General features: G+C 43.0%; 1 protein-coding gene across 1 annotated transcript; it reads right to left on the bottom strand.

The window, feature by feature from the left end:
* Window positions 1–15920: 15920 nt before the first annotated feature.
* On the bottom strand, window positions 15921–24217 carry LOC136545009 (nuclear pore complex protein NUP93A-like). Its single transcript, XM_066537072.1, has 15 exons — window positions 23978–24217; window positions 23768–23859; window positions 23572–23638; window positions 22769–22828; window positions 22604–22693; window positions 22003–22272; window positions 21686–21781; window positions 21394–21525; window positions 19811–19864; window positions 19633–19716; window positions 19159–19245; window positions 18173–19075; window positions 17262–17443; window positions 16877–17168; window positions 15921–16485 (listed from the first exon to the last, which is right to left on the bottom strand). Exons 1-15 carry the CDS (start codon window positions 24113–24115, stop codon window positions 16408–16410), a joined length of 2625 nt encoding a protein of 874 aa, XP_066393169.1. The 5' UTR covers window positions 24116–24217; the 3' UTR covers window positions 15921–16407.
* Between the last annotated feature and the right edge of the window lie 347 nt (window positions 24218–24564).

The raw sequence follows: 24564 nt of genomic DNA, 5'->3' as shown, positions 1-24564 counted from the left end.
GACACCCATCCCGCTCTAGAGGTTGCACGGGGCCACGCATGTGCGGGACCACCCGAACCGGCACCGTTTCACGCACCCGTATGCACGCAGCAGCAACACCACCACCAACTGGCGTGAGCGGCGACCCATGGTGGTGCACTAGCAGCAGTAGCATGTGCTTTCTCGAGATCTACTTTTGATACATCCAAATAAAATATTTGCAACATACGTCTGAAACAGATGAAACACTTGAAACGTGTGTTTGAAACATGCGTGTATAATCATAGCAACATGTGCAACACCGATTTACTTTTGAAACATCCTGATGCAGCATTTGTAACATACAAAAGAAGACAAATGAAATACTTGAAACATGTGTCTGAAACATTTTCATAAAAATACCTGAAAAACAGTTAGAAACCATTGCAAAATATACGCAACACCATTATGTCAAACATATGCAACATCTAGATAAACACATTTGCAGCATACGTCTTAAAAACATATGAAACATTGGGAACAAACGTTTGCAACATACATGTACAAACCATTACAACATATGCAACATCTGTATGAAACACTTGCAACATACATCTGAAACACTGGAATCATACGCTTACAACATGCGCTTTCAGCAAAACCTGACAGACGGAGAGCACTGTAGAGCGAGATCCGGCGCTAGGTCGCGGTGGAGGAGGGTGGTAGTGGGCGGACGGCTGCTCGGCCGCCCGTGAGCAGCGACGCCCCCGGCGAGTGGCATCCGTAATGGGGGTGGGAACGGCGGGTGGATGTCTTGCCCATTGCGAGGCACCCCCGCGCTGGAGAAGGCCGCGGCGGGCGGCAACCGCGCTGGAGAAGGCAAACGACGGGCGAGGGGAACACTGCGACGACTGTACAAGTTGAGAAAAGTCGTTATTTTTTTCCCTGAGAAACTACGAAGAAAGGTGGAGGGAATAGGCCCACACCACGGCATTTCCATCTATTTATATATACTGTATGTGCTGATGCTGCGTCTAGGCACCGTGCTGCTGGGGGGTGGTTATTGGCCGCCCGGCAGCGAGTCTTCAATGCCATTACTCATACTAGTAGTTGCAGAAGAGGCTCAGAGCAAGGTAGCCGACCACGGCAGTGGCAGAGAATCAATCTAGAAGTCAAAAGTGTACCCCCTCCCATTTCTCTTTCTCTAAAATCACTTTCTTTAACCTTTTCATTCAAGGAAAGAAATCAAGATACATCCAGGCGCCTTCCCGTTTCCTTTGTTTTCCTTTCCGAGGGGGGCAGGGGAGGCGTGCCGGCAAACCAAAGCAACTCCTGATCCTGCTGCTGCTTGCATCATCTCACGAGTGAGTGACCACGGCGATTCTTGTGCGCCCTGCTGGTTCAGCTCCGCAACTTACGCAGCATACCATCTCATGTGTTAGTGGAATTCTCCCCACGGTTTCATTCATTGATCAAGAGTTTATAAAGGAGTTACATGACTCTTCCACCAGTAAGACTCTTCATTCTAGACTCTTCCACTACTACGCCTCTTCATTCTAGACTCCACAAACTCTAGGCTATTCATATTCTAATACCCTCCCGTAGTCTCAATTGGGATATGATCGAACATTAAGACTGGATCGAAAGTTGAGGAAGACAGCAGTTGGTAATTCCTTAGTAAATATGTCGGCATACTGAAGGGATGTAGGAACATGTAGAACCCGCACAGCGCCAAGGGCCACACGCTCCCGAACAAAATGGATATCGATTTTCCACGTGTTTGGTCCTTTGGTGATGAACCAGGTTTGTTGACAAATACATGGCACTGATGTTGCCACAATAGACAAGAGTAGCACGTGGTAAAGGATGATAAAGCTCGCCCAAGAGTTGGCGAATCCAACAAGCCTCAGCCACAGCATTGGCAACACCCATGTATTCGGCCTTAGCACTGGACTGTGAGACAGTGTGTTGGCGCTTGGACGATCATGATATAAGATTATCGCCAAGAAACACACAGTACCCAGAAGTAGAGCGGCGGGTATCCAGGTAGCCTGCCCAATCGACATCCGAGTAGATGATCAAATCATGTGACCGGCTGCGAGAGAGAGTAAGACCGTACTCCATGGTGCCTTTGATATATCGTAGAATGCGTTTGATGGGAGCAAAATGGGACTCACGGTGGTCATGCATATACAAGCAAACTTGTTGGACGGCGTGAGCAATGTCCGACCGTGTGAGCGTCAAGTATTGTAACGCACCAGCAAGGCTGCGATATAGAGTAGGATCGGCAACTGGTGGTCCATCTTGGGCGGACAACTTGGAATGAACCTCAATTGGAGTTTGGCAAGGATTGCATCATGACATATTGGCCTTGTCCAAAATTTCAGCAGCATATTTAGCTTGAGAGAGGAACAGACCTGAGGATGACTGTAACACCTCTGGTGTTACGAGCTTGCTTAGCACCTATGTTAATGCCTGATAGCGAGTAAATAGCGAATGGCTTGTTTATTTGACTAAGCATGAAGAGCAAATTTTTTTATAAACAAAGATAAAATATAAATTGTATTTAGTACTTAAATAAATTAGAAGTGCGACTGTGGATTTGATGAATAGGTGTTGTTCCATGGTATTTCTGATAGCTCAAAGATCAAATTTCGTTGAGTCAGCAAACTAATGATTTGTGTTTAAAAGTGCTGTCTTGGGTGAATTATATAGTGGACCCTACTTAAATAGCACTTTAATATTTTGTTCCACGAATTAGTATGAAGTATGGACTATGTCATGCTATGTTGATTAGTTGAAGTCGACGAGGTTTAAACCTTGTAAAAAATTAAGACAAAAGTGTTAACAGGTGTTAAGTTCTAACGAGTCCCTCGTCAATTGCTAAGTCAGGGACGATATAGACGATGCTACTTTGGCATTTAAAATTTAACAAAAATGATTAAACAATATATCCATGTTTTTGTATAGTTTGATGATTCACGACGAGTACCTTGACTTGGTGTAGTTCGTAGGATGGTCTGACGTAGCGGGGTTACCCCAAAAATTGCTCGAAACTCCTTAGAAAATGCGAAGAACCACGTAGGATGGCCCTTCTCTAGAAGTGGCACGCGTGGGCACGCAACACGGTACACATATCCCAGCAGAAAAGGAAACAAACCCTCGTGCGCCATAAAGGTAACCACTAACAAGCTAGAAAAGGTCCTCATACTGAGCTAAAGTCAGAGCCATATAGCCCTCACAGTTGTACTGTAAGTCCTGGATGATCGCTTATAGATAAGTCCTTAGGGAGAGGAATCTGAAGCATTTAGAAAGTAGCTAAATACTCCAGCCCCCTGTTTCCATGTTGCTAAAAAGTCATGTTTTAGTGTTTATTACATATACCATTAATCAAGTTATAAGATCATGGTTTTGGTTAAGCACTAGCAGAAACTACCCAATGCAATATCCCAAAGGTTTCAAGGTACAAGATATCAAATATCTAGGATATCCTTATTGACATCAAAGTAGACACATACAATATGAATTAAGTGATTAAATATGAATAGATAACAAGGATGGTCCCATGCTATACTTGCCATACACACCGATCCTTCGGTAAGCTTTAATCTTCAACGTCCTTCTTCTTCTTGGATCACCACGTGTATCTCACCGACTAGACGTAATCGCAGAACACCACACAAACATCCATACACATACATGCATAGCATACAATTGCATCTATATCAGAACAATACATCAATCATAGGAAAATAAGTAAAAGAGATTGAAATATGATTCTACGTATCGCTACGATCACATAGTTGCGAGAGGCACGCTAAACGAAGCTACGGTTGAAAAGTTACAACTACCAAGAGATTTGCTTAATTCGTGGAAAAGAAAGCTATAGGCTTTATATATGTTAACTATATGAATTCATATATAAAAGATATTTTATAAATAATATAGATTAAATTAAATCAATTTTAGATTTAAATTATAAAACAAAAGTAAAATAAATCATATTTTATGTATAAAACCCAGTTGCATAATCATTAATCAAGATATGATTTAAACCATGATTTTTATGAAATAATAATATAGTAAACATTATTACTAATGCGTAGATTTTGTCGTTATGAAACAAACGCAACTTGAACGGGCTATTTTGAAGTTGAAATGAATAAGTTATGATTTAAACGAGTTCTCCTTTAGTTAAATAATAGATTAAATCTACCTATGAATTTTATATATTAAAAACATGCCTAACAGTTGTATAAATATGTAGATAACGTAAATACGATCCTAACGCAATTCGAACAGGTCACATCGGACTTAAGACACAAAAGTTACACATGAAATAAGATTCAGTGGCATTTCTATAAATATTTGAACTCATTTTTGAATTTAAACAATTAAAATATGAAATTACACGGTTATAGGACTGCGGGTACTATTTTTGGAAAACACAGGGTCTAAAACAGAAGAAAACAGGACCTAAAAGAAATCCTTTTGAACTGATTTGGATTACGGGTTGATTCATCGAAAACTGGGGGGCTATTCTGCAAAAATGGGCGCGGCTAACCAAAGGTTGACTCGGCTGCTGACTGGGTAGCCACGTGGTAGCACGCTGTTGGCGCGGTGCACCACGTGGGTGTGGGCGCACGCTGACTTGGCGCAGTGCACCGAGTCCATGAGTCCCGGTGGACCAGTTATGTATCGAACAGGTACGTTTTAATCTCAACCGTTCACCCAGGATCTAATGGTGCTGGTTCGTAGGCATAGAGGGATCACCGGGGAAGACGACCCCCGCAGCCAATGCCATGGCCAGCGGCGATTCAACTCGGCGGCGGACGCCGGGATGGGTATTCCGACCATCCCAACCCATCTCGAACCCACGGACGTGATGCGCAGGACCTCGCGAACTCAACAGAGCACAAAAACGAGGGCCGAGAACATGCCAAAGCGGCTTCCCACGGCAGCGCCATTGTTGGCGGCTTAGAAGCTCGTCGATATGGCATTCTAGGGCGTTACTCGATGAACGGAGGGCATAGGGAGACGGAGAAGCTCACTGCGAGTCCAATGGTGGTGGTCACGACATCCGAGAGGGCTCCGAAGGGGCGGTTTGTCGGCGGTGGTGACTGGAGAGAGAAGAACAGCGCGGTGAGGGCGAATCCGATCAACTCGTGACCAAAAACAACGAATTAATGGTACCTATGGCTCCGTTGAACGACGACGGATCTCTAGGACACGTCGGTGTCGAGGTAAGGGTGTTGGTCGACGTATTGCGATGGTGGGGAGTGCGAGCTCGAGCGGCGGTCGAAGAAGGGGCAGAGGAGAGGACTCGGCTTGGTCTTTATAGGCGGGTAGGGCTACGGTGCACAAGGAAGGGCAGCGGGGGCGTGGAGATTCGATCGCCTTCCATGCGGGTGCGGGGGACCGGCGGCTTGCCGTTTTGGTGTGCGCCATTGATGGGGCGGGGGAAGGAAAGAGCGGGGAAGAGGAAAGGAAAGAAGGGAATGGTGGCTAACGGATGGGGCCTACAACGCAGTGAGACGGAGGGAGAGACAGCGTGTGTAGGCGGCTGATGCGTGGGACCAGTGGGGTAGCGAGAGGTAGAAGGAGCAGCGTGTGCAGCCGGGCGTAGGCGCGTGAGCAGGCCGAGCGGGCTACGCGGAGCAGTGGGCCGGTGCGGGAGGAAAGAGAAAGGACGGAGGAGGGCGCAAGCTGGGCCACTGAGCAGCGGGCCGAGGCCGGGAAAATTGGAAGGAGGGGAAGGGAGGGGCGGCTGGGCCGATTCCTGGCTGGGCTGAAAATGGAAGGAGAGTTTTTCAAATTCAAATTCTTTTCCAATTTCTAGTTTTCAAATCCAAGACCAATTCAAATCAAATTCAAGTATAGTTTCAAATATACTTCCCTATTCAAATAAAATTGAACAATTTTGTTAGGCTTCTGAAGATAAACTTTACAACTTTAATAATACTTTTATTTATTTCTAATTTTCTTTTCCTTCTTTTTTTTATTTCAAAGCCATTTTTAATTTCATTTCAAAAGCATTTTAAATATTTTGACTTTTCAACCACTCAACCAATAAAAATCAAATGTAATGGCATGTATGCTCAAACATGTTGCTACCTTATGAGGTATTTTAATTTAATGAAAAATTTTATTTCCTGTATTTCATGTGCACAAAAATTCCAACTTAAATCATTTTAACTCTATTTCAAAATAGGCAAATTTTTAGGGTGTTACAATTCTACCCTCCTTAAGATGAATCTCGTCCTCGAGATTCAGAAGACATCGACTAAGAGATGGGAATACTCTGTTCTTGGATTCTTCTTTACTTTCTCGTACAGTTCCATCGTCTTGATAAAGATCCACTTTACTTTGCATACTTGTTGCCCTTACTCCAAGTAATTTGCCTAACTAATTCCAAAATTTTGACAGGTATCTTAAACTACTCTCAGGTAACCCTAATCACTAGGCCATAATTCTCTTTTCCTCATATGTTCACCATCCAACAGAGCTTCCTCTTGAATCTTTGGGTACCACCATGCTTCCGCTGCGCAAACTAGAACGTAGGACACTTCATTTTGCAAATTCCTCAACTTGGCTACCCCCTTAAGATAAGGTAAAGTAGGGGATACCAAAGCATAGCTTGCATTGTCTTGTGATTGAAGTCTACTGTTGTCCAGAAATTCCTCATGACTTTTGATCGTCTAAAATCAGAGATATGAACCGATAAAGACAGGTAGCTCCGAAGACAGAATAGGAAAAATAGAAAAAAACTATAACCCAACTATTTATTTTATTAATCCTTATACCTTAAACCTATGAACTAAATGAAATTATGGGAACACCCAACAAGATCATTGCAATCATTACAAAGATTCGAGCAATCATAAGCATAATGATAATTCAACAAGACAGTAAGGATGCACAACTCAATCATGGACTCAACTTGTGATACTATCGATTTTTATTACATAAGGGGCACAACTCCTATCCTTATCTAAGGATCTTGGATAGTCTAGCATAACTTCTTCATTCATCAATTTCACCAAATGCTTCTTTTAGATTGGTTATCACTGACACTTTCTGGTAACAGTCCAGTAGTGATCTGATTTTGGCCACTTCCATGGTGTACTTGTTGATTCTTCTATGGGCAAGATTTAACATAATGTCCTTCCTGCTAGCAATGATAACACTTTCTCTTAGCTAGATCTTTTGTGATGTCATACTCCACAGAGTTGTTGCTTAGAGTATTATCAGCTTACTGATTCTGTAAGTTCATCTTGGTTTGACTAGACTGCTTTTTTGCTCGCTTGATCTTTCAAGGTTGAAACTCTATGTAGGTGATTGTCCACCCATCTATGCATACCTCATGTGGAAAGGGTGGAGTAACCTTAGCTTGAGAAACTTCTAATTCTTTAGAGTCTGAGTTTATCTAACCAGGGATTGGAGCTGGATGTGACGAATCCAAATGTTGATTGCTTCCTAATACTTGCTCTGTTGAGACCTCCTTTCTCTTCTTATCCACCTTGTCCTCAGGTACATGCTGAATACCTTCATACCCAATTCTTTCTCTGGACGGTGTGGTTAGAAGCACCGAACGCTGGGCATACTTGATCACTCCTTTATATGCTGACATCCATCCCATTCCAAGAATGACATCAATGTCCACTAACTCTAATATAATAAGATTTGCTTCAAATTTTACCCCTTTGATGTTAAGACTAACTCTTGGGCATTTGCGGTTTGCCTTCATTTCTTCTCCTGGGGACTTAACTATCACTGGTTTCCTCATTAGAAGCATAGTTATCTTATGTTCCTTTATGTATGCACTAGAGATAAACGAATGTGATGCACTAGGATCAAACAACACTGTGGCGGGAGTTGAGTTTACTAGAATAAAACCGTACACAACCTCCCTGGCTCCATGAGTAGTAGTCATATCCACATTATTCAATCTTCCTTGGATATAGTTTCTCTTTGCTTTACGTCCTTGCTCCTGTTTCTTCTGGACCTTCTGTTCTTGCTTCGGCTGTGGTTGATCCTGGCATCCATGCGTTGTTCTTCCAATATCTTCATTGGACTTCATATTCTTCCCAGCTTCTGCTACTTGTCTCTTCATTGGTCCCTTTGGTATGTTGGTTTGACCTTGTGGCAAGCACTGTTGAAAACTCCTAGGTTGAGTCATTCCTTCTGGTGCTTGTTGTTGCATAGCTACAAACTTCTCCTTATCGAAAATAGTCAAGGACAATGTAGCTTGGTCCTCCTGATCTCTGATGCTGGTGGTCTCCTCATTACGACCTATCTATATAGACAAAGATAGAGGATTTGAGAATAGAGACAAAGTTTTCATAACAGATAGAGGCTGAAGTGAGCATAACTTTTAGCAAATAACAAGGTTAGAGAGAAAATAAGAACTAAGCAAGATAAAAGGATGCTAAAATATCCAGTTCTATCTAGGCTTGCGTCCTACAGTCAGCATTGCTCTGATATCACTTTGTAGCACCCGGTTTTAATGATAAAACTAGATACACACTATATGTGAGCCTAGGAAGTCAAATCTCACATATAGCCACAAATAAGGATAATATCAATAGATAATGCTTAAATACATAATGTATTAGTAAAAGGAAAAATAACCTCAGAGTATAGACAGCGGAAAGACAACTCCGATCTTCGGGTGAAGACTCCAAATCCACAGGGACGACTGACTGGTTGACCACAAGCCTAACTCTTCCAAACCAGCAATCTGGTACCCATCTGGGATTTTTATCCAAAGTATAGAAAAGTAAAGCAGGTGTAAGTACATGTCATACTTAACAATTATATCATGGGGTTCATGAGGCTCAAAAGGCTGACACTGGTTTACTGCGATTAGCTTTAATAGGTCATCTTTTTAAGCAATTGAGTGGCAAAGAATTTATCATTCCCATAAACACATGATCAGGTAAACATGATAATGTATAGCATAAACAATTAATCATTAGTATCATTATCCATTAGTGACCATCTCTATTCCATAAGGGTCCAAGGCCGCTTGTGACCATGAGCACGGTTGTTATAACAGTTTTATACTGTGCAGAGTTTGTACACTTTCACTGTGAGTCGTGATTTACCCTTTCGCCCGATGTAGCTAATCTCTTGACTCACTTCCAAGGAAGGTCGGTAGGGTTCACTATGAAGCCTTTCAAAGGTTTGTCTAACAAGTTAGGGCCGCTAGGCATATGTGGCCCTTTTTTAGAAGTGGCACGCATGGGCACGCAGCACGGTACACACATCCCAGTAGAAAAGGAAACATACCCTCGTGCGCTATAAAGGTAACCACTAACAAGCTAGAAAAGATCCTCATACTGAACTAAAGCCAGAGCCATATAGCCCTTATAGTTATACTGTAAGTCTTGGATGATCGCTTACAGATAAGTCCTTAGGGAGAGGAATCTGAAGCATTTAGAAAGTAGCTAAATACTCCAGCCCCCTGTTTCCATGTTGCTAAAAAGTCATGTTTTAGTGTTTATTGCATATACCATTAATCAAGTTACAAGATAATGGTTTTGGTTAAGCACTAGCAGAAACTACCCAATGCAATATTCTAAAGGTTTCAAGGTACAAAATATCAAATATCTAGGATATCCTTATTGGCATCAAGGTAGACACGTACAATATGAATTAAGTGATTAAATATGAATAGGTAACAAGGATGGTCCCATGCTATACTTGCCTTACACACTGATCCTTTGGTAAGCTTTAATCTTCAATGTTCTTCTTCTTCTTGGATCACCATGTGTATCTCACCGATTGGACGTAATCATAGAACACCACACAAACATCCATACACATATATGCATAGCATACAATTGCATCTATATCAAAACAATACATTAATCATAGAAAAATAAGTAAAAGAGATTGAAATATGATTCTACGTATCGCTACGATCACACATTCGCAAGAGGCACGCTAAACGAAACTACAGTTGAAAAGTTACAACTACCGAGAGATTTGCTTAATTCGTGGAAAAGAAAGCTATATGCTTTATATATGTTAACTATATGAATCCATATATAAAAGATATTTTATAAATAATATAGATTAAATTAAGTCAATTTTAGATTTAAATTATAAAACAAAAGTAAAACAAATCATATTTTATGTATAAAACCTAGTTGCATAATTATTAATCAAGATATGATTTAAACCATGATTTTTATGAAATAATAATATAGTAAACATTATTACTAATGCGTAGATTTTGTCGTTATGAAACAAACGCAACTTGAATGGGCTATTTTGGAGTTGAAATGAATAAGTTATGATTTAAACAAGTTTTCCTATAGTTAAATAATAGATTAAATCTACCCATGAATTTTAGATATTAAAAACATGCCTAACAGTTGTATAAACATGTAGATAACATAAATACGATTCTAACGCAATTCGAACGGGTCAAATCGGACTTAAAACACAAAAGTTACGTATGAAATAAGATTCAGTGGCATTTCTGTAAATATTTGAACTCATTTTTGAATTTAAACAATTAAAATATGAAATTACATGGTTATAGGACTGTGGGTACTATTTTTGGAAAACACAGGGTCTAAAACAGAAGAAACAAGACCTAAAAGAAATCCTTTTGAACGGATTTGGATTGCGAGTTGATTCACCGAAAACTGGGGGGCTATTCTATAAAAATGGGCGTGGCTGACCAAAGGTTGACTCGGCTGCTGACTGGGCAGCCACGTGGTAGCACGCTGTTAGCGCGGTGCACCACGTGGGTGTGGGCGCGCGCTGACTTGGCGCAGTGCACCGAGTCCACATGTCCCGGTGGACCGGTTATGTATCGAATAGGTACGTTTTAATCTCAACCGTTCACCCAAGATCTAACGGTGCTGGTTCGTAGGTAGAGAGGGATCGTCGGGGAAGACGACCCCCGCGGCCAACGCCATGGCCAGCGGCGATTCAACTCGGCGGCGGATGCCGGGATGGGTATTCCGGCCATCCCAACCCATCTCGAACCCACGGACGTGATGCGTAGGACCTCGTGAACTCAATGGAGCACAAAAATGAGGGCCGAGAACACGCCAAAGCGGCTTCCCGTGGTAGCGCCATTGTTGGCGGCTCGAAAGCTCGTCGATATGGCATTCTAGGGCGTTACTCAATGAACGAAGGGCATAGGGAGACGGAGAAGCTCACTACGAGTCCAACGGTGGTGGTCGCGGCGTCCGGGAAGGCTCCAAAGGGGCGATTTGTCGTCGGCGGTGGCTGGAGAGAGAAGAATGGCGCGGTGAGGGCGAATCCAATCAACTCGTGACAAAAAACAACGAATTAATGGTACCTACGGCTCCGTTGAATGACGGCGGATCTCTGGGACACATCGGCGTCGAGGTAAGGGCGCTGGTCGGCGTATTACGATGGTGGGGAGTGCGAGCTCGAGCGATGGTCGGAGAAGGGGCAGAGGAGAGGGCTTGGCTTGGTCTTTATAGGCGGGCGGGGCAGCGGCACACAAGGAAGGGCAGCGGGGGCGCGAAGATTCGATTGCCTTCCATGCGGGTGTGGGGGACCGGCGGCTTGCCGTTTTGGCGTGCGCCATTAACAGGGTGGAGGAAGGAAAGAGTGGGGAAGAGGAAAGGAAAGAAGGGAATGGTGGCTGACGGATGGGGCCTGCAACGCAGTGAGAGGGAGGGAGAGACAGCGCGTGCGGGCGGCTGACGCGTGGGACCAGTGGGGCAGCGAGAGGGAGAAGGAGCAGTGTGTGCAGCCGGGCGTAGACGCGTGGGCAGGCCGAGCAGAGCAGGCCGAGCGGCTTGCGCGGAGCAGTGGGCCGGTGCGGGAGGAAAGAGAAAGGGAGGAGGAGGGCGCAAGCTGGGCCACCGAGCAGCGGGCCGAGGTCGGGAAAACGGGAAGGAGGGGAAGGGAGGGGCGGCTGGGCCGATTCCTGGCTAGGCTAAAAATGGAAGGAGAGTTTTTCAAATTCAAATTCTTTTCCAATTTCTAGTTTTCAAATCCAAGACCAATTCAAATCAAATTCAAGTATAGTTTTAAATATACTTCCCTATTCAAATAAAATTGAACAATTTTGTTAGGCTTCCCAAGATAAACTTTACAACTTTAATAATACTTTTATTTTTTTTTCTAATTTTCTTTTCCTTCTTTTCTTTTATTTCAAAGCTATTTTTAATTTCATTTCAAAAGCATTTTAACTATTTTGACTTTTCAACCACTCAACCAATAAAAATCAAATGCAATGGCATGTATGCTCAAACATGTTGCTACCTTATGAGGTATTTTAATTTAATGAAAATTTTTATTTCCTATATTTCATGTGCACAAAAATTCCAAGTTAAATCATTTAAACTCTATTTCAAAAGAGGCAAATTTTTAGGGTGTTACATAGGGGTTACAAATAGGCGAGAGAGGGAGAGGATCCCAGGTCGCTGGTGGAAGGAGTGAATGGGTGCTGAGAGCTCGCTTGCCGCTTAGCCGTGTGCTCGTGTCGTGCTCTTGTGTTCCGGTCTCCCCTTCATGGGGCGCCCTGCTTCCCCTTTCATAGACGAAGGAAAAGCGCAGGTTACAGAGGAGGAAAAGTAGAAGAACGAGAAAGAGAAGAAGGCTTCTAGAGTTGTCGGGACCTTCTTCTCCTTCATGCGGGTCCCGCTGATCCTGTAGATGTCAACAGGGATGGCTCCATGTCACGGCCCTGTTCATCACTGGTGCCATGCGCAGGCGTCATCTGCCGGTCATGGCATTCCACTCCGTCTCGGTGGACGTCGTGGTGAACTGACGCACCTGTCAGCGTCCGTACGAGGATTAGACAGAATAGCACTGGCACGTCCGACACTATTCTCGATGTGAATCCCCAGGTATGGCCCGTCATGGCCACGGGTAACATTGAGGCAAGACAGCCTTTTCCCTGACGTTAGAGTTTTGACCCAGGCCCATACGCTTGGACCTAGAGTGGTTGGCGGTAGTATGGGTCCCCGTTGGACGAGAAGAAACCCGTGTCCTCGAGGTCGGACGAGTCGGAGCCCGCGACCTTGGACGAGACGGAGCCCACACCCAAGGGGTCGGGCGAGATGGAACCCGCGTCCTTGAGGTCGGGCGAGACGGAGCCAGTGGCCTTGGGGTCGGATGAGACCTTTTAATACGTCTCGAGTCATCCAAAGAAATCAGCGTGAGCGTGAACTTACTTGCTTTGGATATCCCTAATATCAACACCCGACGACAAGATGGATGGTTACTAGGCTCCGATCCTAGGCCAACAGACGCGACTAGTTTGTTTGTGTTTTGTGCTGCCAAAGCCCAATCGCCAGACCTTTCGGTGGAGCCAGAGATGTGGATCCCCTCCCCGGGCTTGGAAGTGATCAGGTGAGCACTCAACACTCAACAGGGTGGAGTGGAGTATAGATAAAGTAATCCTCAGGATAAGCAGCCTGTTTGTTTGGCTGTGGCTTATCGTAAACGATCGTAAATTTTCAGCCGGAACATTATTTTTCTCTCACACAAACCAACCAACAGTACTTCTTCACGAACCGGCAACGATACGAACCAGCCAATCGAACAGGCGGAAGGTGTGCTTGTGGTACATCTAGATCTAGTACATGCAAGTTGAAGTTGGTGTTGCTTCAGGGCCCCGGCTGCCGCCTGAGCGTGCATGAGTGTTGCATTCATTCATTGACTTGATGCTTCTTCCATACATACTCCCTCCATCTACGAAAGGATGTAATTATGGGATTCGTGTCGATCAAACTGATATAAATTTAACTAAGTTTATAATAAATAGTATTGGTATTTATGTCTCTAAATAAATTTATTATGAAAATATATTCTGTAACTAATCTAATGATACTTATTTTGTATTATGAATGTTGATATTTTTTCATAGAAATTTAGTTAAAGTTTAACATGTTTGACTTCTCGAAAAAACGAGAATTACATTAGAGGGAGTATTACCTGCACGCTGCAGCTGTTACCAGTGGTACCCTTTGTGCAGGATTTCTTTTCTGTAGCACTCCAAAGCCTCCTGACGTCACTTACTGGGTCCACCTGGTTCACTTCCCTGTTCCCTCAGCTCGCTGCATTCTCCTCCTCGGCCCTTGGGCAATCGATTTCTAGGTTATCTTTAAGTCAAAAAAAAAAGTTTATGTTTCACCTAATTATATTTGGCACGAAAGTACCGTATTACTATGAAAATATAGTAGTTTATAATGAATCTCGCGATGCTAATTGTTTTACCAGTGTGGAAAAAAAATCTAATGATACTAATTTGATATCACAATTTTAATAAACTTTTTAATAAATTTAATTGATAAATTTAAATATTTGATTTAAAACAACTTCATAAATTGATCTATTGAGAACAGGGACGGAGAGAGATCACAGCACTCACGTGAAAATGTGGCCCCAACCTAAAAAATTTTGGGAGGCACTAGGGCCCGAAGTTCGGCCCCAGCAGCGCGTCCAGATGAAGCTTCCCACCCATACGATACGATCCACAGTAGCCCATCCGATCGCCCCAGCCTTCTCACAGCGCGCGGCTCGCCCTCCTGCAGCCCCAGCCCGCCCCGTCTGCAGCCCCCGACGCGCCGCATGCCCCGTCCACAGCCCCCAGGGCGCCGTCGCCCCATCTCCCACCCTAGTGCGCCCCTTCCGCAGGTGCCCCGGCTCGCCTCGCCCCATCCCCTGATTCCCGGGGGCGCCATGCCCCATGACTCTCTGAACGTATCTCTGAAATATGAAACAATGCAACATACGTCTGAAGAAGATGAAATATTTGAAACATACACATGCAACATATATGTGAAACATATGCAACATCTCAATTAGACACTTGCAACTTGCAACATAAAAACATTACTGCAAAATGAGACTGAAACAGCTGAAACATTTGGAACATTCTGTTGTAGCATATGTGTGAAACATATGTAACATTCAGATCAGAGTGCTTGCAACATACGTCTGGAATAGATAAAATATTTTGAACAAACGCTTGCAACATGCCTCTAAAACGCTTGTAACATATGCAACATGTATAAACATCTCCGATGTACTTTTGTAGCATCCATATGAAACAATTGCAACATACACTTGAAACATGCATTTGCAGCATAGGGGAGGGGAGGCCTGGACCGGTCGATTAGGGTGGGAGGCGGCGGCGAGCAGCTGTGCGCGACCACCACCAGCATCTGGCCGTGCTCGTGGGTGCCCTAGGCTCGGCCAGGGACGACCTAAGGCGCCCCAGCACATGCGCCCAGCGACCATCAGCAAGGGCGGCGGCAACAAAGCATCCCGACAGTGTTGAGGGTTGGGGAAGAGACCGAGGAGGCGCTCTGGTGTCAGCGGACACGAGAGATGGGGAGAGCAGAGGCAGCGTGCGGGATGAGGCGCGGCAAGGGATGGCTGCAGTGGGCGGGCTACGCGACGTGGGGGTCGAATCCTTATGGACCAGGCGCGTGACGGAAGGGTGCAACTGTCGTAAGCGAGGCGCGTATCGCAGCTGGGAACGAGCAGGACAGGCGAAAGAGGCGAGGCCAAGTGTGGCGCGCGGCATCCGGACTGACGCCCGTGGAGCATTATAGAAATCTTCGCTTCTTTTAGGCCACAAACAACTAGGAGGTTGCCGCTGAAACTTGGGCTTTCTTGATGACACCCTGTAGTTGAAGCATCTTCCCTACGAGGCCACGATCCGCATCGATACGCCATGTTACTTGAGATTTACTATAAGCTTATTAATATTTTGCATATTTCTCCCTCTTAATTATTTGTTACTTACTGCTACAAACAAGATCCTCTTTATTGTGGCGTCGTCTTTCGTTACCTTTACGTTAGTTGAACTCCACTAAACTTATACACGAGATTTTACCATTCGAATAAACGTAAAAACTACGTGTAAGTTTTGCCTTCCAAACAACAGATGACAATATACGGAGTTCAATCTTCCTTAAGTAATGGTTAGGTTCCATAAGAAACAGTAACTCTCGTAGAAGCCTTCGAAGGCATTCTCAACAGTAACTTACAATGGGTGAGAAGGGCCACTCCGTGCACTCCTGCAAACAGGCAGACATGCCAAGTTGCCAACGACTGATAGAGGTCCGTGTCGATGCATGCGCACTTGACCAATGCTTAGAGAACTCGCTGTTTAAGTCTAAACACAGACATAGCAGAAATCCTAAATGTTCAATCAGGACTATGAAGAAAAAATATACAAAAAGGCGAAAATAGCAACAGCCACCTTAAAATCTAAGGCATCTGTACCATGGGTGAGCCATTTTCCAACAACAAAAATGGATAACATCACTGGAAAATTCTTTTTAAAAATCAACATTTTACATTTGTCGCTCATCAAACACAAGATGGGATGACAACCATGGTGCGCACAAGTAGCCAACACCAAATAGTTTGAAAGCTCCAGAGCTCTGATACACATTAGTCCAGATTCCTGACCAGCTCAAAACACAAGCCACTTCATATCCACTGTGCCACCTTCTGATACAAATCCTGTGGCCAATTCCGGCTCACGTTGCTTGCTACAAGGTTTGCAATCTGCAAGTTATGAATGAAAAATGCATCAGAACAGGTCAGAAGGACTGCATTTATGTTTAGCAAAGGCATTATTTAAAGCTGAGTGCACAAGCAAAAGATAAGGTTCAGAAATGAATGTTTTACATTACAAATGGGCAGTTCTACAGAAAAACAAATATATTGATATATTCCTTCATTTTCCCACGACATCATTCTCAACCAATCCAAACTATATTACAATCAATAATGTAATCCCTCTTTATATGGCCTCCGACAAGATTGCAAGAGATCAACCCTTCGGTTATTGCCAAATTAAGTGTAGTGAAAAGTACCACAGCAGCAAGCAGTAAGCTGTCATGTCTGATGAATTTGTGGAGATAATCCAATGATACACATATGAAACAGATAATACCTTTGATTTGACAGCGCGCAAGGTCCCATCAGTATCTCTAACATTGTCAATGCAATTTAGAGCAACCTTCAGGAGATCTGGCACGCAAGCTTGAACATGGGGTGACAAGTTCCTGAAAATGTCAACAGTCACATTTGGAGCCTGAGTGTCCAGATGAAGGAAGGGTAGCCTGATGGTTTCCCTCAAAGCATCTACAGTCTGTCCAGCTCGAGCTAGCCTATAAATATGGAGAATAGCTTCAAGCTGTCTCAGCACAGTTTGTTGTTCAGAAATGAGATCCTTCTCTTGAATGCTGCAAGCAAGTTTTCACAAGACAAATTAAAACAGATTCAATCAGCAAAATAACCAGCATTCTACCAGTGCCAGAGTAGAAGAGGGAAATAACCTGGCTTCAGAAGAATATCTAGTTGTCTCCAAAATTTCATTGCCAGAATGAATTAGGGCAGCAGCACGACTCTCGCCATCTAGCATACTCCATGCCATGGCACAGACTGCATCAGACAGGCACTTGTTTATTGTCTGAAGAGCCATGGCAAAGGCTCCTACTCTTTTGTGAATTTCCACAGCCTGTTTCATATGAACACAAATAAAAAATTGAATTAATACGGTTCTATACAATGCATACACTGGTAGCTCTTTTCAAGAATCAATTTCATCACAAAGCAGATAATATCAGAATATAGATAGTAATGAACACTGAAGTGCAGTAAATAGACATGTCCTATTCAATACACTAAGCATAATTAAGCTCAATAGCACTGTAGCAGCTTAATGGTACATATATGGTTGGCCATGTCTCTTGCGCAGCAGTATTGGAGCAAAATTAATAAATTTTATACACAAGTAGTTTTATGGCAGGGCAATGGATGGACTGGTGAAGTTTAAGATGCAATAATCAGTAGCTAGAATGAATCAGATAGTGTTCTGTCAGAAGCTAGAAGCTGAGGGTCAGTTTGGGGTTCATGTCAAGTGAAGCACTTTAGAATGTCTTGCTGTCATGGCTCCAAAACAAGAGCAAAAAAAAAGATGTGCTTTTGAAAAGCTACTACTATGCCAAGCAGAGCCTAAGTTTAACTCTTTCAATCAATAATAAGCATGCAAGAAATTCAAAAAATAATAATCCTATCATGAATACATACATAGCACTGATCTACAGAACAATAAAGATGAGTCAGTGCTTCTGCCTGCTGCCTTCTACAAACCTTATTTCCAAAGTGAAGATGCAAAAATAAAATGATCCAGAAGCACGAGAACAAAAACAAATACAAACACTTAGGTTCAACAAAATAAATTTACTTTGTCATAGAGCCCAGCCTCTTGACACCGATGGGCAGCTTCAAGTAAGAATTGCTGCCTACTTCTCCAATCCATCATATACTTTTTCAGCTCTCCTTCTTCTCCCATTCCATTTGGACCAAGCAAAAGTTGAATACCACCATCCCTTAGCAATATCTCTGTCAGTAGTTGCTTCAACATCAAACTTCGTTGTCGCTGCTTATCAGCTTGCCCTTCACCCATCCACGATACCTCACCTCCACCCATGGCAGCAGCAGCTTGTGCATAATATTCCAAGGCTAAATCAATATTACCATTACGCAAGTATATAGAGCCATACTGCCGTATTATGCTTGCAGCCTCTGCACAGGCATCCATGACGCCAATTTTCTGGCCTGATCCAATACCGTCAGGGAGAACACTATGGTCAGCTAAAGCGATTGAAATATGCACAGCGTCAACATGGTATCCATCCTCTCCAACTTCTTTAGACAAATAAAGAATTGCTGGGAGTAATTGGATGCTTAAGAACAGAATGTAGGGATAGACTAGGGGATCTTTCCCACTCTTTGTATAATATGATGGCTCAAATTTATTCAAGTAACTTTGCAAGTCATCCAGCGTATAAGGCACCAAGCCTTCATTCATAAGATTAGAAGAAGATGCATTGGTGTATTCCCGCAGAGCTGACAACTTAAACCACAAGAAATCCTCTATAGTGTTAAAAAGTGTTGGCAGGTCTTTTAGCAGCCTTTCAATTTGCCGCCGACAACCACAAATTATGGCATAAAGCAGCAACTTCTTCCTGTCATAACCAGGACGCCCTGGCCGATCACCCATTCTGAGCATTTTATCACATTCCTCAGAAGCTGCCAGAGCAGTCTCTGGTGATACAGCACCATTACTAGAAATCCAATCTGCAAGCTGTGGAAGAACATATTTATCTCTGAGTCCCTTGTGCTGAACAAGAAGGATCCATCATGAATTCGTGATCATAGAAAGTTTACCAGGGGAGCGAAGTTATATGCAGCACGAGATGATTGGGCAACTTGTCTTGCTTCATCATAGTATCCGGTTCTCAAGCAGAAATAAATCTGCAGGAGTGCAATATGTGAAGCTTCAAAGATAAGTGGGCAACAATTCAAATTACTAAAGTTCTACCAAAATAAACAGTAAAGAACATGGATTTGCTATTGGAAGGTTAATTCAAGAAAGGTAATAAACCCAATCATAGGCCATTTTATCTAGCAGAAGTGCTCTAAAAATGAGAATACCTATTATAAGAAGAAAGAACTCACAATTAGATTCAATAAGTCTAGAAATAACCCATTGACTACAGCTGTCATTTCACATGAAGCTGCAGTTGCAGCTGAACTAACAGATAGCTAGTTACAGATTTCAACATACAATTAACAGATGGAAACACTGATGTTAAGTACAGAGTTCTTTTCAGCAATAGAAGTGAACAAACAAAAAATAACCTGCTGCCAGGTTGTATCCACTGGAGGCTGTCTGCGTAGATCGGTTGCATCAAAGTCTAGCACACCTTGATCCCGCAGCCTTACCTGTCAGGTCATGTGGACAAAGCATGTATTGGAGCATAAATACTAGTGCAAAAGCAACAGAAATAGAGCAAAATAGCATCAATTCAAAACCAACCCGAAGAAATGCTCGGATCTTCTGAAGATTGCCAACAGATCCACCAAGAGCAGCCTAAAACAACATATCAAAATGCAAAACATGATTGATTATTATACAATGCAATGGGGGAAGCATTTGCACCCACAAAAAAAAATCCAAATATGAAAAAAAATAGGGCACCATGAGGTAAAATGTAAATCACTATAAGAACTAATTGCAGTGGAGATTTGGTTTATATGTAGAAAGATGAACAAATAGAGCTTGAAGGAATAATTTGCCATGACCGTAAGGCGCTAACAAAGTAATTATGTGACTTCTGAGCATATGCTGCCAATCAAGTCATACTTCATGACCCAGAGTGTCATTAAATGCTGTAGCAAAAGAACGCCCATAAATAGCAATGTTTCACTAATCTTAAGCGTATGCTACCAAGTGTATTGGACATACCACGACCAAGAATATAGAGTAATTTGCATTGGTGGTAGTGAAACTTGCCCTCTACGTGAAATTAGTAAGTGATCTTAAAAACTAGACTAAGATGACACCAAAATTTGTTAAGTGCTCATTGCTAGTCACACATGCCTGCTTATGTGGATGCCATGAGGGGTGCACTGTGAATGATTGGACTTCTGTGTTGGATTCCCTCCTTGGTCATCTCCTAACAGATTTTTCATGGTGATTTTTCATTGCAAATGTGAGAGTTTGCAGTCGCATGGGCACCAACTAAAGGCAGGACCCAGCGGTGTGAAATGGCAGCAGGTGTAGACAAAAAAAAAACGCTGGAAGCTATTGAGAGCAGGGTAGCGCATGATGGAACCATCTTGGAGCAGTCCTAGTCCTAGACTTTGAGCATGACTGGAAGTGAGATGCAACGCAACAACTGGAAGCAGCGTGCATACAACTAGCAAATTCACAAACATTTCTCAAGCATTACCTCAAGTTGATTGGTAAATACATCAAGGGCGGAAAACTTCAGCTGCCATGCTAGGGCAATTGGCTGTGACTGCTGGCTGGGGTGGTGGGCGGCACATGATGGCTATGGCATAAGGGCACAAGGCTCCTAAAACGCCACACCAGCGTAACGAATAGAGAGAAGCAAAAAGTTGAAGGCAGATGAGAACATAGAGCCAAGAGGTTTCTGCAAAAATACACTCCTAAGCCACCATGGTATCCACATAAACGGGATTAGGTGAGTTGATGGATCTGACGTCAAACGTTTCACTTAACGAAGTTTAGTGAGTTCTTAGTCGTGATTCTAATTCAAATATGCTGACATAATTGCACATATGTGGAAAATTTCGTGACCTCCAAAGCATTTTAAACACCTAGTAGAAAAGTGTTCTACAAATATGCACCCAATGCAAGCTTATGCCAAATTTGATTTATATAAGAAATTCAACAAGAAAGTGGGAAATACAAAATTAGTAAGGGCAAACACAACAATTGTCACGATAGCATGTATAGATATGCACCAAAGTCATAACTATAAACCTTAGATAGCTGAATTTGAAAGGTACTTCACTTCCATAAGGAAGTAGACTCATGTGCTAAGCAAGTGCCAGTAGTTCAGTACAAAGATAAGTAAAACTATTTACACTCACATGAGCTGGATGGCTGTTGATGGTCTCAAGTATGTACTTCTCATGACCCCATTCAAGATGGCGCCTTGCACCTACCACTAGTGACATTTTTCTTGAACCAATTCGATGAGTTGACCCTTCCCCAACTAATGCCTGAATTAGATAATAAGCAACAGAAACACTAATTATTAAGTAATGGTAACTGCCGGTGCACAATACTGTTCATCTTCCTATAATGATGAATTCAAATATAAGCAAAAATTAACAGATAATGGTATAAATAAATTTACAACAATTAAGTCAATATTAGTACCTGAATTAGATGCCACACTTTCTGCATAGTCACTGACTTTGTGCCAACAGCATCAACAGACAAGGACTCATAAGCAGCCCTAAAAGCTGTAGCAGGCTACACAAAATACGACATTAATGAGCTCAAGCAGAATTAAGATGGAGCATCAAGAGAAATTTGTCATGGTATGATGATAATATATCGAAGAGCATACGTAATAGAAACTTAAGTTATTAATCAAAATTGAATTATTGGATAATGAACTTTAAATGGTTTAAATTTCTAATTTCTTATGGCTGATAATATGCTTAATCTTAACATAGATGTAAAGAGCGTACATTAAAAGGTAGACTGCGTCCTCTAGCATCATTGAGGTCCCTCACAACCCCAGCATAAACTGAAGATTTTTTTTCGATAATAGTCTTGTTCAGTATAGGCATGACTTCTGCAGAAGGCAGGCCTGATGGAGCATGAAGATTGGAAGTTGATGGTGGCATTAAAGCAGGGTGAGCCAGCCCACTGGTCGAGAGATTAGTGTTTCTCTTGGGTAATGCAGAAAGCCGGCTTAGACTCTGCAAGAAGTCTCTCTTCTCTTTCTGCCAGTCATCCTACAGGAGACATAATATACAGTTATCGAACTACAGAGTGAAATCACTGAAAAAAAAAATGCATGATGACACAGGCTAAGGTGCTAATGTCCATTGTGGCAATGAAAAAAGTGTAGAAATATTAACTCTCTGAATGGTAAAAGTAAACTGTTATTTACATTATACCAGATTAACCAAGGTTGTTGTCAGAATGTAAAAGTTGTCCAAACACAAATCTAAATTCAGATGATAAAGAAACTTGAATAGCTAATCAAACATACACCAGGTTGATTCTGCAACTATTAGCCCTGATCAAATATTAATTGAACGGAATAGATGGAAGCAAACCAACCTCAAGAACTTGCATCATATAGTTGTTAAAACTCCTTAAGTTGTCCTTTTGAGCTTCTTGGATGGATGAAACTATGGCCATTTCATGAAGCTGAAAACATAATACTGTGTTTATACTCCGTGAAATTCTGGTGAGTATCTAATCAGAGCGATATTAAGTGTTCACCTGCTGCAAGTACTCCTCAACAGTAGTTGCTTCAGATGGAAAAACATCCTCAAAGGTTGTCTGCAAAACATCAAATTTGGCCACATAAGATTTACATACATTAGTTGTGCAGCAAGTGATATTTTAGAAGCTGAAAATCTACAATAAAAGGCACATATAGAAGCACAGCAGAAAATGATATATTGAGTTCTTTTCTGATCAATTAGGCATCTATTTGGCAAATGTGCCACGACATACACAATTACACATGCACATTAAGGTTTTACTGGAACCAAAATGGTGTGGAGGTCAATCTTAGAAAAGACTGTAGCACCATACAATTCATTGAGTAGATCCTTGTTCTCCATGATGTAATTCATGCACAAAATGCCAAGTGTCTTTTTTTTCTTAACCAAAATGGCTGGAGAGATATGAGGGTTGTGGCTATGTTCGATGACTTATTTCTTTATTAGTAAATCATGTTCTGTATGATAACTGATAAGGGAATAAAGGACGAGTCGTCTTACTGTAATAAGTAAATAATTAGGACACGAGGGAAGTAAGGGTGGATTGTCACATCACAACAAAAACATGTGATGTATTTTCGAACTAGTAGCGGCTTCCAGTGCAACCAGATAGTCATGTAAATCATGACAATGCTTCTGTGAATTCCATATCCTATTCTGCTTCAAACAAACCTAGATCCTCTATTAAACCAAATCAATTGCTCGATTTTTCAACACCACTGAAACTAGTCACATCACTATATGAAATGTAGCCCTCAATGCACTATTTCTGGCCCAGCAGGCACGCTCATCCATTACCTTGAGTTCGAATGATTTGAGGTCCCTGGCGAGCTGCTCGGCATTGATCCCCTCGCGTGCTAGCAATCTGCATTAGTACAGCCCAAACCCTAAGTCCCGACAAAGTTATAGAAGTGGCACTTGCAATTCAGGCAAAATAGAGAATGCACAGAAAGGCTCCCCAGGCTAATCAAGTGGGTTCCGGAGATTTGTCTACCTGGTGGCGGAGAGCGACTGGGACGGAGCCTCAGCGCGGATGGTCTTGGCCTTGAGCTTGGTGGAGAGCGCCTCGAGCTGGTCCAGGTTCCTCTGCAGGAGCCAGAAACGAACCCTTCAGGGGCGGAAGGGAACAAGTGTAGCCAGCGCCGACAGCGAGGAAGGGAGAGAAGCTGCGAGGATGGAAAGGGGAACGGCGTCGGGCGCGCACCTGAAGGGGAGGGAAGTGCGGGGTGGGCGCCGCCTGCTCGAGGAGCTTCGTGGAGGACTGGAGAAGCCCCGTCCAACCGCCCATCTCCGCGTCGCCCCCACCTCCACCGCCGCTGCCGCTGCCACCGACGCCGGCCATCACCGCCGGACTAGGAGGGTTTTCGCTCGTGGTCTCGGGGGCGGAGGCTTCCGGCGCGGCGCTCGAGCTGTGGGGTTTTTGCCTTTCCGGAGAAGCGGTGGAGCGTTCTGCTGAAATGGCTGCTGGGCTGGGCTGGGGTCACGCGCATCGCTTGTAGCCAGCCCTGTGGAGTTAGACTGTTGGGCTTGAGTCTAATAGCCGTACAACGTGCCTAGCGTAGGCCCATTTTAGCCCGCTGTACAGCGGGTTTAGGCTCTCGCGGATTTGGAGCAAATTGTTTTTTTTTTACAACAAGCAAATTGTTGTTAGCTTGAGTTCTCGACTCTTGAGCAGTACTTCCTCCGTGCTAAAGTAGTCTTTATCTCGCACTTCGTGGAATCCAAATTTGATTAGATTTATAGAAAATATTATTAATATTTGTATCTCTAAATAGGTCTATTATAAAAATA

The sequence above is a fragment of the Miscanthus floridulus genome, chromosome 1, assembly GCF_019320115.1.
Source record: "Miscanthus floridulus cultivar M001 chromosome 1, ASM1932011v1, whole genome shotgun sequence".
Classification (NCBI taxonomy): domain Eukaryota; kingdom Viridiplantae; phylum Streptophyta; class Magnoliopsida; order Poales; family Poaceae; genus Miscanthus; species Miscanthus floridulus.
This window is presented reverse-complemented; position numbering and strand designations above follow the sequence as displayed.